Source organism: Phycodurus eques, chromosome 15 (genome assembly GCF_024500275.1).
Source record: "Phycodurus eques isolate BA_2022a chromosome 15, UOR_Pequ_1.1, whole genome shotgun sequence".
NCBI lineage: Eukaryota > Metazoa > Chordata > Actinopteri > Syngnathiformes > Syngnathidae > Phycodurus > Phycodurus eques.
The window spans coordinates 19,658,068-19,672,662 of NC_084539.1; the positions used below are offsets into that span (position 1 = coordinate 19,658,068).

Consider the following 14,595-nt stretch of genomic DNA (forward strand, 5'->3'; position numbering starts at 1 on the left):
AAACCTGCATGTTTGACGCAAAAGAAAAAGAAAAAATGTCCTTCATTCTTGTTGTCTTTAATCTTTTCTTCCTTCCTCTTCGTCGTCATTAGTGGCGACGTGCTGTCGTGTCGATGTCGCAAAGATGTCCCATGTGATGCCTGGATGACTTATTTTGATTCAAAAAAAAAAAAAAAAAAAAAAAAAGTGTATGTGGTTACTGGCGTGTGAAGATGGATCGCTGGTGTCTTCATAAAATGTCTCATTTGAACTCAACAGCTTCTTTTGTTGTTTTTAAACGTGCACGCACCAGCAGGTGGCGCTATTGACAGAATTTCACAACTCAATTACGGCACAATACAATGTGGTTGCACAAGTGTGCACACCCTCTTGTAGCTGGGGGGCATGGCTTTGGTCGGAATTAACCAATCACATTCAAGCACATGTTAAATGGGACGCACACCTGCTACCATTTAAAGTGCTTCTAATTAACCCCAAGTAAAATTCCGTTGTGTGTGATTGGTTAATTCGGCGTCAAGGTGCCATTGTTGACATTAGAAAAATTATACATACTTATTATCTAATTCCTTATACTACTCTGTTGTGGCAACTTTGCTTGATTTCAGTGGGACAGGATCTAAGAAATAAGAAATAAACGACAGATGACACACATCAAGTGCAAACAAAACTAAACTTTATTTAAATAGAGCCAAGTTACACAAGTGGACGAGCATGACTTCATTTTATTCCCAGTCGTGCCGCCCTGGGTTTTTGTGATTGCGGGCGTGTCTCACTGCTTCCTCTCGCAGGAAGTCCAGGAAATTCCTCTTCCATGAGAGAGGAGAGGAGATAGCAAATACTGTAAAATGTGTTTGTCTCATAGACTTATATTAGCTGTATTAACATGCAAAAAATAAAACACTGCTAACATTCGTCAAGACTTTTTTTTGCCTGCAAACTTCAACGTAGGTGAAAGAAATTGTGAACGAAAAAGTTCATTGACATCTTTGTGGCTACATAAAGCTTTCTTATGATGTACTTGTATGAGGGTCCTGCTCATACCGTACAAACCTACACAGGGTCACATTGCATGGTTTCAAATATGAATCAAAAGTGCAAACATTCGTGAACGTCAAAGGGTTTTCGTGGAGGTTCACCTTGACCAGTATCAAGAAACCAAACAGTTAAAAAACTAGTAACACGATCAAAAATCCATTTTGCAACAAACCATATTGACTTTATATTGCAAGCTCATTCTGTATTTGATAAGGGTACCCGCCAACTTGCAATACTCCAGTCACGCACAGATCGCTGTGTCGTCCTCCGCAAATAGAGATGTCTCCGTGCACTACTATTGCGTCGCTTTTAAAGGCAATGAGAGAAGCCGCTTCGATTGGACCGGATTGTTAAATGCACTGTGCTCATATTAAAGGCCAGGACTTTCCATGTTACGTAATTATTTTGTCCAAGTCCCCTCATATGATTATGGAATGACCAATGACTTGAAAATGCAGTATGTGTGTGACAAAACCAAACCATACGGAGATACCCAATCGGTCAAATTTGTCAGGAGGACATGCTGAGCCGTCTTGGCTTCGAGGCGATGTAGTACAACCTGGATCCAGCAGATTTGGACATGAGGAGAAAGAGGAAGGGGTCCAAACAGGCGTGAACGCAGCACAGACACACGGCCACGTTGAAGACCACGTAGGAACCCTCGGTGCCGTCCACAAAAAGCTGCACGTAATGGAGGAAGTGCACCACCCCGGCGGGCGTGAAGCACACCAAGAAGATAGCGAACACCAGAGAAATGGCCTTCATGTAGACGGCCCAGTCCAGATGCGATCGCCGCAGCTCGCACATGATTCGCCCGTAGCATAAAACCGTCACCGCCAGCGGGCCCAGGAGTCCCGCCAGCGTCAGGACGAGGTTGTAGCGGAGCAGGAAGACGTGGGAGCCGAGGTCCAGCGGCAGCACGTCGTGGCAGGTGGTGCGGCCCAGCTCGGGGATCCAAAAGCTCTGCTGTACCAACAGGTGGGGGAGGACGGCGGCGACGAACACCCCCCACACGGCCGCCGCCGTCCAGGCGGCGTAGCGGCGCTTGGGCAGCCGCTTGTACGTGAAGGGGTGCGCCACGGCCAGGTAGCGCTGGATGCTGATGCAGGCCAGCGTGTGGGCCGAGCAGTAGAGGTTGCCATAGAAACAAGCCGTCACCAACCGGCAGGCGCCCTCTCCCAGCACCCAGTGGTTGCCGCGGAGATGGTAGTGGGCCTTGAAGAAGAGCGAGACGAGCAGGAGGAGGTCGGAGGCGGCCAGGCTGCTGTAGAGGACGGCCGACGACACCGCGCGCACCTTGGCGGCCAGCGCGCTCAGGATGGCCACGTTGGCCGGGACCCCCACGGCCACGACCAGCAAGTAGGCGGCGGGGAGGATTTTGGTGCTCAGCGGGCCGTCCAGATACCCCGCGGTGCTGTTGCTTAGCAACCGGAGTCTGGGAGGCGAGGAGGCGAGAAGCTGCGTCCCGTTCAGAGAGAAGAAGCGGGTCTGCGGTTCTCCTTTGAAAGTTCTGGGAAGCAAAACCTCAGATGTGTTCTTCTGCTCTTGATTGCTTAATTTGTTTTTACCTGCCACAAAAACTCTCCGTTAGCTACACAGTCGTGTAACCAGAATATTATAATATTAGCTCACTGTATGATGATATCATGACCAAAAACAATTTTTTTTTCTTACTTGAAAAAGTCTAAAACCAACAACTATATAAAAAAAAACATCAAACTATATTAACTCATACCTTAATCAAACCTTTCCAGATCTATCAGTATTTAGTCACAATATCGTCTTATGTAAAATATATATATATGTATAATGATCCTTGGAAATGTCAAAACCCAACAACATTGTAAAACAAGAACATTTAAAAATCAATAAATAGTCAAAATATATTCAAACGATGACATAATGACCCAAAGCTGTTTTTTTGGTTGTTTGTTGTCATCGTCATTGTCAAAAACAATGTCAAAATAAATTATTTTCAACAAGTCATATCAACTCATAAGTCATACTAATTAGTTTAGTCGTCAAAATACTCTCATATAACAATAAAATGACCCAAAAAATGTGTGGGGCTCACAAATGCCTCTTATTAAAAATATTAATCAGGGCTTTACAGATATGTAAGTGTATTATTGTATATTATACCCTCATTTAATTTTAATAATTACCAGAAAACTTTTTTTGGGGTTGAAAATGTTAAAAACTAGTCGCAAAAAAAAAATTCAACAAACCAATTTAAATCATACCCATAATGCAGTAATTAAGTTGTGAAAATGACCTCGTGTGTTGATACCAATGACCATAAAACATAATTGTTTCTTGAAAATATAATAAAATTAGCTAACTTTTTTTGTTATTATTGCAACACACCATATTGACACATATCGCATATCAAAGGCCTTGCTGAGGGATTATTTTGTCAAAATATCCTCATGTGATTATATCATGACCAGAAAACACACTTGGTAACAAGGTAAAACAATTTCATTCAGTAACCCCCCACAAATAGTGATTTGTTGACATCTGCTAATTTAACTTTTTTCAAATCTCAAATCCTACTAAATTCTCATGAGGATGATGTTAGCGTGGGAGTTACTGTACTAAAGTATCCTTAGGAAGCTCAGCTGTGAAAACATAATGGAAAAACATTGGGACTTTGTCAGACACACCCTGGACAAAACAACAGTGCCAAAAGTGAAACAGAAGTTAAATAACCCATAAATAATGATGTCCCCGTGACAATCTTATCATCTCCTACCTTTCTTCTGGAGCGTATCGCTTATCCAGAGCACCAGAACCAGCAAAAATAAAAAATATTTCCCCATGTTTTTGTGCGCCTTTGACCCGCATGCAACTCCACTCGGCTGTCTTGTGCACTTCACTCTATGAGGGGGAAGAAAAGAAACAAAAAAAACAACTTCCATGTGGGTTGGCCTCTGTGAGAGTTGTTTGCGATCCTTAGCGTGTTTTATGATGCTCAAAGGTCACAACCCGGGGATGTCGTACCTTGCTGTTTTTTCCCCTGAATTGCGGACTGAATATTTATTTTCTCCGATTTTGGCCTCGAAATATGATCCCTTAACGTGAGGTCATAACTAACTACGCGCAGAGGAAATATCTGCCAGGAAACGATAAGCTTGTCTCAACACGAGCCCTTTCGTCACTCCTGTCTCGCTGTTTTTTTGGGTTTTTTTTTTTAATGCATTTGCTACCTGGGCCTTCAATGACCTTCAACCTCTGTGTAAAGTTAAACTAAACATGCAGATTTGACACGTCACAGGTAAGACCGTTGTTAACAACCGTGCAGAATTTGAATGATTACAAAAAAAAAAAAAAAAAATGAGGCTTCGTGTTTGAGCCATGGAATTATATCCCATTAAAGTCTCAGGTGGCCGGAATACAAATCCCACCGGGTCATCGCAGGGCTTTTCCACACTGCAACAACGAGGCACTCCGAAGCGGCCATGCCAGCCCGAAATCGTGGTCCACATGTGCAAAATTCCCCTCTGCTCGCTCTTCGGCCTTACTCTCCGTGACGTGCGTGCACTCACAGCCAACAACGAGGCGCTCTAAAGAGGCCACGCCGGCCGACTATTCGACGGGAAGATTTGATGGGTGCGGGCAGAGCTAGCTAGCTAACTACATGTTGCAATTGCGCCTTATAACCTCTGATGTGAACGAAGGCGCTCGAGTTAACATGCCGTGGCCCATGTTCGTCACTGGCTCCCATTTTAGCCACACCCCAAAATAATTTAAAACAGTTTAACGCGATATCTCCATAATTCAGTACTACATAGTTCTCAGTCTTTTAATGTTTTCCGCTATTGTCTTCAAACATATATTTAGAAACACATTTCTGAATTCACTTTACAGGATCTTTAATACCACTATTATCATGTTGCTATTATAGAAACCATCAGTACGATACAAAAAAAATATATATATATATATATATATATATATATATATATAAATATATATATATATATATATATATATATATATATGTATATATATGTATATATATATATATGTATATATATATATATATATATATATATATATATATATATATATATATGATAATTAACAGCACGCAAATGTGCCACGCATTAATTATCTGGAGCAGTTAAAATTCAACGTTTATCGAAAACCATGACAAAAACATGACAAAACATTTAGTCCAATAAACCGTACTCACCAGAGATGCTGATTATGTAATGTCAGCAAATCAGTACCAAAATTGGCTGGCTCTGACTTAACCAATCAGAGGACAGAAAAGTGCCGACGTCATAGCTCGCTGTTGATCCATGTCGCATTCCAGCTGTCTACACTTCTCTCTTCGCCAAACAAACGAGAGATCACGCTGATGTTTTCCCAGTTGTTTACGTAAAACACGTGAGCAGCGGTCTTGCTAATGTTGAGACGAGAGGAGGGCCGAAATGTTTATGTTCACCACGGGATGCCACAAATAGCTGATTGCAGTCATCCTGTGACTGAAGCTGTGAGTGTGTGCGTGTGTGTGAGTCCAGCGCCAATCACCAGTAAAGTTCCAGTTTTTGCAGCGCAGTGTTTAAATTAGGGATGAGAGTTAGGGTAATATTAGAGTTCCAGTTAGTTGGGGTTAAGCCCATGACTTTTCTTTTCTGTCTCTTCTTTGTCAAACACGTAGGAGGTCATGTTAAACCAGTGAGTGTCGACCGTCTGCTTGTCAAGGCAACCAAAACAAGATGACCCCCAGCATTGGGAGCATTCTTCCTTATTTGAAGCAAGGGGAAGAATGTTTGTTTACATTTATTGTACTGCGGGGGTCCCAAAATAACTCCTGACGGGTCAACAACAGGAAACAATTTTAGCTCATGAAGACGGCTCGACTCTGAGATCCTCCCGGATCACCGAGCTTCTCACCTTATCTCTAAGGGAGAGCCCGGACAACCTGGAAACTCATTTCGACCGCTTGTATCCGGGATCTTGTTCTTTCGGGTCACGACCCACAGCTCGTGACCATAGGTGAGGGTAGGAACGTAGATCGACCGGTCAATGGAAAGCTTCGCCTTTCATCTTAGCGCCTTCTTTACCACAACGGACCGATACAAAGACCGCATCACTGCAGACGCTGCAGTCGGAGATCACGGGTGCAGGCCCGGCCACCAGGCGCTCGCCTTCGTGCCCCACCTCCGGGCCTGGCTCCAGAGGGGGGCCCCGGTGACCCGCGTCCGGGCAAGGGAAACCTCAACCCATTAACATCTTTCATCATTGGGGTCTTTTTGCCGTGCTTGGTCTGGTCCCTCACCTAGGACTTGTTTGCCATGGGTGACCCTACCAGGGGCGTGAAGCCCCAGACAACTTAGCTCCTCGGATCATTGGGACACACAAACCCCTCCACCACCATAAGGTGGCGGCTTCCAGGAGGGGTACTACTATTAATATTAGATATTATCATTATTTTGTACTACGACGACTATTACTGCTACTACTACCATTAATAATAATCATCATCATAATCATCAAAACAAGTATGGAGTTTATTTCAATCAGATTTAAAAAAAAAAAAAAAGATATTATCTATAATTATATAATTAAATCATATCGAATTAAAACTTTTCTTTTGCACACTTTTGGAATGCTGCTGCTGTTCTTGTGTTTTCGGTGAGCTGGACCGATGTCTAGGTTCTCATCCGGCTGCAGGGGCGACGGGAAGGGTGACGTCAGCGCCCCAAGAATGTCGATGCTCTCGCCGCTGATTGGACGGCAGCCGGGGCCCACTTTTATGGGTGGGCGGAACCAGCAGAAAGTTCTGCGAAAGAAGAGCAGCAGCGGCAGCACACTACGCCGACGCCGAGCGTGTGAGACGCTTCACAGGCTCGCCGAAACACGTTTTATTCTTTCATTCGTCTTTTTGTTCTTCAAGCTGCGGAATGTCTCCAAAAGCGTTTCACACGCTGCTGCCGCTGCTTGCCGTGTGCGCATGCGCAGCATCGGCATCCCACGACAACAGTAAGTTTATTTTTGTTTTAATGCTAAAATAATCACGTCAACGTTACTTGGCGTTTAAAAACGATAACTATTTTCGTATGTGTGAATATCTTTATATTCCTGATAAACGTCGGATGTTATGACGTCACCACTTGTGTTTTGGAGACCGTTATGATGTTTTGTTTGTTTCTTCGATAATGTATAACTAGCTAGCGCTTTCCTGTATAATAATGCACAATAACAATGATTTCAAACGTGAGTATTTTTAATTTGGGGCAAATAAGGATTGACCTCACTTTATTCTCAATTAGAATTTTGAAAGGAGCGCTTTTGTCAGAGGCTTTGATTTAAAAATATTTTCATGTAAAATATTGCAACGCGTTACAATAATAGATACAAATATATATATTTTTAATCAATAGGTCAAGATAATACTTAGTTTTCATTGACACTGTCACACAGCTTTTTATTTAAAAAGGTGTTTCTTAATGTAATTGTAGAACTGTACAGGGAGTTGTTGCTAATATGACCAAAGACAGTTTGAAGAAATGCAATTTGTATATTAAAGTAGTGTTGAATAATCAATCATATTATTAAAAATATTTGTTTTTTCTCAAACAAAGATCATGTGTTAAACAGAACGAGTCCGAACGACAAGCAGGTCAATAAACGACACATTGTTTAATTTATGGGACGGTGGTGCCTTGAGATACGAGCGCGAGTACGAGTTTTTCGAAACGGGCTAACGAATAGCTTACAAAACTTTTACGCGAGGAACACAATCGGTGCAGCAACACGTGTAGACGAACAATATGACAATTCTCAGTCAAATATTCTCTATACTATTTGCCAAAAAATGTCTTATGTTACTTATTGACTGAGTGAGTCAGTTGTGAAATGCTTCTTCCTGTGTGTCGCTATCTTTGTATTGCACTGCCCCCAGGTGGCCAAGGTGCACACAACAGAAGAAGCAGCACAATGTCCATTGAATTGACGCAAAAAATGTCAAAAACAATTAAACGCTGAACTTCTCTTGGATTGTCATTACTATATATTTTTTTTTTTTATAAAGTACTGTTACAAATTTTCTTTTCAAAGAAACACATTACACATATAAACTTTTGCTAAAGGAATAGCAGGTCTTAGCTTTGATTTTGTTAGCATATGCTAGCCTGCGAATCAACAAAACGCAACATTATGAACACGTGACTTGTGTGTCCAGAAAGCGCCAGAGGAAGAATGTTCGCCTATTTCGACACCTCCTTCACCGACGAACCCTTCACACTGGAGGATGTCTTCGGTCTCGAAGCGGACCCTCGGGTGAACGGCACCGCCAGGTCCACAGGCAACTTGGGGGTCAGCAACGTGACCGCCGGTCCCATTTCCGAGGAGGTGCGCAGCTTCCTGACGGGCCGCCTGTCCACGCTGATCATCCCGTCTTTCTACGCCGTGGTGTGCCTGCTCGCCGTGCCCGTCAACGCCTGCGCCGCCCTGGCCTTCTCGCGCCGCATCCGCCCCAAGAAGCCCGCGGCCATCTACATGCTCAACCTGGCGTGCGCCGACCTGCTCTTCGCCGCCCTGCTGCCCTTCAAGGCGGCGTACCACTTCGCCGGGAACGATTGGGTGTTCGGCGAGTGCATGTGCCGCGTGGTCACCGCCGCCTTCTACTGGAACATGTACTGCTCAGTGCTCCTGGTGGCCTGCATCAGCGTGGACCGCCTCCTGGCCGTGGTCTACCCCATCGACTCGCTGGCGTGGAGGAGACCCCGCAACGCCGTCATTGCCTGCGTCGCCATGTGGGTCGTGTCCCTAGCCGGCTCGGTGCCCCTGTTAGTATCTGAGCAGACGTTCCGCCTGAAGGAGCTGGACATCACCACCTGCCACGACGTCCGGCCGGTGGGCGAGGTGGTCGGACTCTACGGGGCATACTTCCTCGCGCTGTGCGTCGCCCTCTTCGTCGCCCCGCTTTTGGTCACCGTCGTGTCTTACACCCGCGTAATCTGGTGCCTGAGTCGGGCCCCTCGCGGCGTTCCTGGACGCTCCCGCCGGAGAACCAGGGCTCTGGTGATGGCGCTGACGGTGCTGGTGATGTTCTTGTTGTGTTTTGCGCCCACAAACTGCCTGCTACTAGTCCACTACGTGCAGCTCCATAACGGGCTGAACCAGGCCCGCGACGCGCCCGAGGGCTCGTACGTGGCCTACCTGGTCTTCTTGTGTTTGGGGAGCCTCAACTGTCTTCTGGACCCGCTTCTCTACTGCTTTGGCTCGTCCCAGTGCCAGCGAGAGCTCGCCGGGGCGCTCAGGTGTCAGAAGATGGCCGAGAGCTTCAGCGCCAGCTCGTCGGACTCGTACAGGTCCAGCACCAGGATCATCCTGAGGTCCGGCCGCATGGAATGCTCAGAGCAAAACGTCTCGTTTGCTCAAAAGGATTCGTTGCAAGGGAGTCACCGCGGCCACTACAAGAAACTTCTGGTCTGACCACATCCAAAAACACTAACCAAACTGACTTGAGTGCATTTCTACCACATGAACTTTCCCCAGGAATTTTTCAAAAGGGGTCTAAATTTAGCTAATCGAGCAACCCTCCCAAAAGATTTCAGGAACTTCAGGAACTTTTTGGGTGGTGTCTGCAGAGGGAAACATTTTAGATTGGATTGCAGGAATTTAACCCGTTGGCGTTATCATTGCGAATAGTGTCGGTCTTTTTTTGTACCGCCATCTAAAATCGTTCACAAGAACCTTCTTTGATTCATTTTGGTGGAAAGCACATATTTGAGCAAATTCTCACAAATATTGTTTTCTTTGTTTTTACCACAAAAAATGTGAAATAATATCAAGCGTTTAAACACAATGAAGGAGGACTTTTCGTTTTGCACTGTAAAACTATTTAAACTGTTACATTGTAATGTTTAGCGAGGTCAATATTTGTACGTGTTGCGTGTAATATTTGCTCACTTTCTTTACTGATATCATACATTACACTTTCTTTGCTAAATAAACACGTTTGAACCCACTTTTTTTTACCCTCTTTGGGAATAATAAACACCCTTATCCCGCAAAGATAAGTCAAGCAGGCTTTTGATGTTGTCAGTGCTTTTGCTACCCCCTGTTGACCATCATGAGTATTACATGTCCCTCGGCCAGTAAACTCTTAAAATTATCCACTAGATGACGCCAGACGAAAGGTTTTGGCCACAATTGTCAACAAACTCTATTTATGTTTTCAATTTTGTAGAGTTGTTTTATTTTATAATATTATATACCGCGACTATAATTATATGTATGACAATAACAGTACATATGTTTTTGTATTTTTCATTTTAGCTGTGAAATGAAGTGACATTTTGGATTATCACGATATATATAGTATATATATATATATATATATATATATATATATCAGAATCAGAATCATCTTTATTTGCCAAGTGTGTCCAAAACACACAAGGAATTTGTCTCCGGTAGTTGGAGCCGCTCTAGTACAACAGACAGTCAATTTACAGAATATATATATATATATATATATATATATATATATATATAAATATATATATATATATACAGTAGTATAGAATATAAAGTATATATAAAGTAATATAAAGTATAGAATTGTTGTCAGTGTCACACGAACTATCATTATTATTATTATTATTATTAATTAGAAATGTAACGGCCTCAATTGGCTCCGCGTGGTCATGTGACACTGACGTCACCAAGGTGTGAAGGCCAGCTCCGAGCCGGGCGGAGATTAAGCACCCGCAAGGAGCCACGCCCGGCTACCACACCTCCCCCAACGCGACGTCGTCGTTGTTCTTTTATTTCACAAAACAAGCTTAAAATACGACTTTACCATGACTGCGTGGCGTGGACTTCTTCGTGTACTTGCCGTCGTTCTCCTTCGTTGTGTACACACCTGCTTGTGTGACACAGGTGAGTTCGTTTTATTGACCTTTTTCGGGCGGTTCAACTTTTGCTGCTGCTGCTGTTGTTGTTGTGGTCCGAAAAACGTAAAAGTAGAAGTTACATGTAGCCTTTATGTATTTACTCACAACATGTAATACAGTATGTCTTGTATAAGTAGGGTGCGTTTTATTGTCGGGGGTGTGAATAATTGCACGTTGAAAGTGCAGTTTTTAAGTGCCGTCACGTGACATGAAGTGGCGCTCTGCTTTGACGTGAGTGTACTTCCGGCTTGTTTCCATTAGGGGAAGTGCCTCATTAGAATAAGTTGGTGTAAACAAACAAATGCGGCTGACAACCACTGATGTTGAAATCACGACCTCCGTGCAACACAGATGAGAAGCAGTGTGCGGAAGGCCGAATATTAATTAGGTGATTCACTGGAATTCAACAAGTACTAGTAGTATTGGACGAATGGTCTTGGGTTGGAAGATCGTTTACATGAGCAAGACGTTGCTGGATTGCTGGATTCAGTGCAACACAAAGGTGAAGCAGTTTCGGAAATGGTGCTTCCTAATTATTAGTTAAGTGAGCCACAGGAATGCAACATGGACTTATGGAATGTAGTCCAGCACCCTCAGCTGGGACAACAATTCACTGGGTCACTCCATTCAACACATGATGTGATGCAACTCTCAGAAACCGTGCTTTTACAGCAAAATATTAGTTCAGGAATTTGCCAGAAAGAAAAATGTTTTTATTGTGTGTCGCAAATTCACAGATTCCCTTTTTTTGTTCGTTTATTCACAGTTTTTGTGCTCACACCAAAGCAATAAAAGTATTATTTTGGCGGCTTCTGGTGCAATATTGGTGTTGTTGTTAGGTTTAAATCATTCATATTTTTTTTTCGTCTGCGTTTGAGGTGTCTTGTTTGCAGTTCTTGAATATACCTCAAACGTGAAACTGAAACTTTTTATTTTTATTTTTTATTTTTTATTTTTTTTTTGCGCCACTTTCCCAATGCCGCAACTAATAGCCCGTGCCATTTAATTTGCCGTTACAATTTACCTGTACTCACTAACATGAGTTATTGTGCGTGAATGCCAAAAGGTGAGTTTACTGACTTAGCATTTGTGTAAATGCTTTGTTCGCATATTTGTTTGCACGTCTTGTTCGCCCTAGTATGCTAGCAAATGCTATGGATGAGCCTCGGGTGAAGGTGGTTTGTTGGTGTCGAATAATATAACACCTGAATTCACTTTTTTTATGTAACATGGGTTCATGATCGTGTACATGCTAGATGCATGAGGTTTGTGCTTTGTTTTAGTTTTCTTGTGGCATCCTTGCGCAATTCCATTCCCCTTTTAAGCGGGGGTGTCAGTTAGTCGCAATTCCTGACAGGGCTCGGTCCCTATCCCCCATAAATAGCGGAGATTCACTGCAGTCAAAAGGCCTTTGACTGGAACAGCGATTAGGTGCTAAAAGTTGATGTAATCCATGCAATACGGATGTGAAGCAGCTCTCCGGAACAGCAGTGCTTATCAGACAAATTATTAGTTCAGTAATTCCCAGGAAAGCCAAAAGGAATTTTGGAATGTAGTCCAAATGTCCTGGGCTGGATTACCAGTTCAAAGGTAGATTCCATTCAACACAGATGTGAAGAAGTTTTCAGAAAGAGCGCTTGTCCAACTAATTGTGAGGTAATTCACAGGAAAGTAAGGCATTGGTTGGTGCGCCGCCATTTTGTTTGCTTTTAAAAACCCAGCGACTTCCTCTGTATCCCCCCCCTCAGAAGACTTGCGAGGCTTCACCGGTACCGAGACCCCCGACGGGATTTGGGTGGGCCAGCAGGCAAAGTCGGTCCTGAGCAGCGGCCTCACCACCGTCTTCCTGCCGGTCGTCTACATCGTGGTGCTTGTGGTGGGCTTGCCCGCCAACGGCATGGCCGTCTGGGTATTCCTGTTCCGCACCAAGAAGAAGCACCCGTCGTCCATCTACATGGCCAACCTGGCTCTGGCCGACCTGCTCTTCGTCATCTGGACGCCGCTAAAGATCGCCTACCACTTCAACGACAACGACTGGACGTACGGTGAAGGGGTGTGCAAGGTCTTGGTGGGCTTCTTCTACGCGAACATGTACTGCTCCATGGCCTTCATCGCCTGCATCAGTGTGCAGCGCTACTGGGCCGTGGTGCACCCGCTCGCGCAGCGCTGGCCTGAGAACACAGTAGCCTACGCGGTTTCGGCGGCCATCTGGACGACGGTGTGGCTCCTCACCGTGCCGCTCTACCTTTACGATCAACGGGTGCGTGTGGTCAACCTGGGCATCCTCACCTGCCACGACGTCACCCGGCCCTCCCAAAAGAAGATTGCGGCGGGCTACTTCCTCACCATGGGTACGGCGGGCTTCGTGGGGCCCGCCGCCGTGTGCGCCGTCTCCTACGCGCTGATGCTGCGGGCGCTCCGCAGCAGCATGAAGGCGGACCCCGGCGTGGCCAAGAAGCGCCGCAAGGCTGTGGTGCTGATCGTCATCGTGCTATTGATGTTCATGGTGTGCTTCGCACCCAGCAACATCATGCTCCTGGTGCACTACGCGCTGCTCCTGAATGAGGCGCCGAACAACCTCTACGGCTTCTACATCACCACGCTATGCCTGGCCAGCCTCAACAGCTGCATCGACCCTTTCGTCTACTACTACATCTCTGACGATTTCCGCCAGCACGTCAAAAACACCTTCCTCTGCCGTAGCCAGAGGACCGTGGAAAGGATGCGCGTGTCCTTCAGCGCGCTCAAGTTCTCCAAGAAGAGCAACACGTACACGTCCGACTCTGGCGAAAACACGGGCAGCTCGCAGTGCTAGCCAGCGCAAAAGGACGAGTGGTTGGTTAGCACGCCTGCCTCCATAGTTAACTTGAGTTTGCGTGTCCGTAGGTGTGAGCGTGACGACCAGTCCATATCCTCTCGCTCCTCTGTGTAGCTCCTCTCACAAGCACAATGAATACATGTTTAAGTTCTGCTCTGGATCGTCCAGTCTCCGTCCACATGCCAAAAACTGAATGTTAGGTTCATTCAAGACTTTTACTTGTTATTGGGTGTGAATGGTCTTGTGTGTGGATAGAGCGTGTGCCATGTGATTGGATGGCGACCAGTCCATGGTGTATCCTCCCGCTCCTCAGTGTAACTCCTTTCACAAGCACAATGATTACATGCTTAAGGTTTTCTCCAGATAATCCAGTTTCCTCCCACTTTCCACAAGTACATATGTTAGCTTCATGAAAGACACTAAATTGTATGTACGTGTGAATGTGAGTGTAAATGGTCTATGGATTCCCTTTTGATTTGCTAGCAACCAGACCAGGTTTTACCCCGCCTCTGGCCCAAAGTCACGCATGACCTCAATGACAACAAGAGGCCTATAAAATGGATAGATGTTTGCATTTTTTTTAATTATTATTAATTTTTTTAAATAAACACTTGCAACGTTGTCTTCAGTTTTTATTCTTCAGTCTTTTAGTGTGTCAAGTCTTCGTGTCTACACAGTTCTGAGCCTTATGGACCCTTCAGGGCCGCCATGTTTTTCATTGGTGTTGGAGTTGGCATGTGTAATAAAGCCACTTTGCGTTTGTTTTTGTGTGAATATCAGTCTGACGACCTCCATAACCGACAGAGACTCTAAAACGGTTAAGGG

General features: G+C 44.8%; 3 protein-coding genes across 5 annotated transcripts; 2 read left to right on the forward strand and 1 right to left on the reverse strand.

Moving 5' to 3' along the window:
* Positions 1-668: 668 nt before the first annotated feature.
* LOC133413818 (proteinase-activated receptor 3-like) lies at positions 669-4,116 on the reverse strand. 2 transcript variants are annotated; one of them, XM_061698657.1, is made up of 2 exons: positions 3,791-4,116; positions 669-2,545 (listed from the first exon to the last, which is right to left on the reverse strand). In XM_061698657.1, exons 1-2 carry the CDS (start codon positions 3,880-3,882, stop codon positions 1,546-1,548), a joined length of 1,092 nt encoding a protein of 363 aa, XP_061554641.1. In that variant the 5' UTR covers positions 3,883-4,116; the 3' UTR covers positions 669-1,545. The 2 variants fall into 2 exon arrangements, with proteins under 2 accessions (XP_061554641.1, XP_061554639.1); XM_061698655.1 differs by having other exon boundaries at positions 669-2,603; positions 3,791-3,871.
* Positions 4,117-6,627: 2,511 nt separating this feature from the next.
* LOC133413813 (proteinase-activated receptor 1-like) lies at positions 6,628-10,083 on the forward strand. The gene is made up of 2 exons (XM_061698648.1): positions 6,628-7,029; positions 8,231-10,083. The coding sequence occupies exons 1-2, from the start codon at positions 6,951-6,953 to the stop codon at positions 9,484-9,486; spliced, it is 1,335 nt and encodes a 444-aa protein (XP_061554632.1). The 5' UTR covers positions 6,628-6,950; the 3' UTR covers positions 9,487-10,083.
* A 655-nt stretch (positions 10,084-10,738) lies between these two features.
* f2rl1.1 (coagulation factor II (thrombin) receptor-like 1, tandem duplicate 1) lies at positions 10,739-14,392 on the forward strand. 2 transcript variants are annotated; one of them, XM_061698653.1, is made up of 2 exons: positions 10,739-10,938; positions 12,701-14,392. In XM_061698653.1, exons 1-2 carry the CDS (start codon positions 10,860-10,862, stop codon positions 13,765-13,767), a joined length of 1,146 nt encoding a protein of 381 aa, XP_061554637.1. In that variant the 5' UTR covers positions 10,739-10,859; the 3' UTR covers positions 13,768-14,392. The 2 variants fall into 2 exon arrangements, with proteins under 2 accessions (XP_061554637.1, XP_061554638.1); XM_061698654.1 differs by having other exon boundaries at positions 12,704-14,392.
* Positions 14,393-14,595: the final 203 nt, after the last annotated feature.

What these genes read in the sequence shown, in the direction of transcription:
- LOC133413813 (XM_061698648.1), top strand. Translation starts at nt 6,951, where the DNA reads ATGTCTCCAAAAGCGTTTCACACGCTGCTGCCGCTGCTTGCCGTGTGC. An exon ending in ATCGGCATCCCACGACAACA is followed by an intron (nt 7,030 to 8,230) that starts GTAAGTTTATTT and finishes TTGTGTGTCCAG; the next exon opens with AAAGCGCCAGAGGAAGAATG.
- f2rl1.1 (XM_061698653.1), top strand. Translation starts at nt 10,860, where the DNA reads ATGACTGCGTGGCGTGGACTTCTTCGTGTACTTGCCGTCGTTCTCCTT. An exon ending in CACCTGCTTGTGTGACACAG is followed by an intron (nt 10,939 to 12,700) that starts GTGAGTTCGTTT and finishes CCCCCCCCTCAG; the next exon opens with AAGACTTGCGAGGCTTCACC.
- LOC133413818 (XM_061698655.1), bottom strand. Translation starts at nt 3,857, where the DNA reads ATGGGGAAATATTTTTTATTTTTGCTGGTTCTGGTGCTCTGGATAAGC. An exon ending in CGATACGCTCCAGAAGAAAG is followed by an intron (nt 2,604 to 3,790) that starts GTAGGAGATGAT and finishes TTTTTGTGGCAG; the next exon opens with GTAAAAACAAATTAAGCAAT.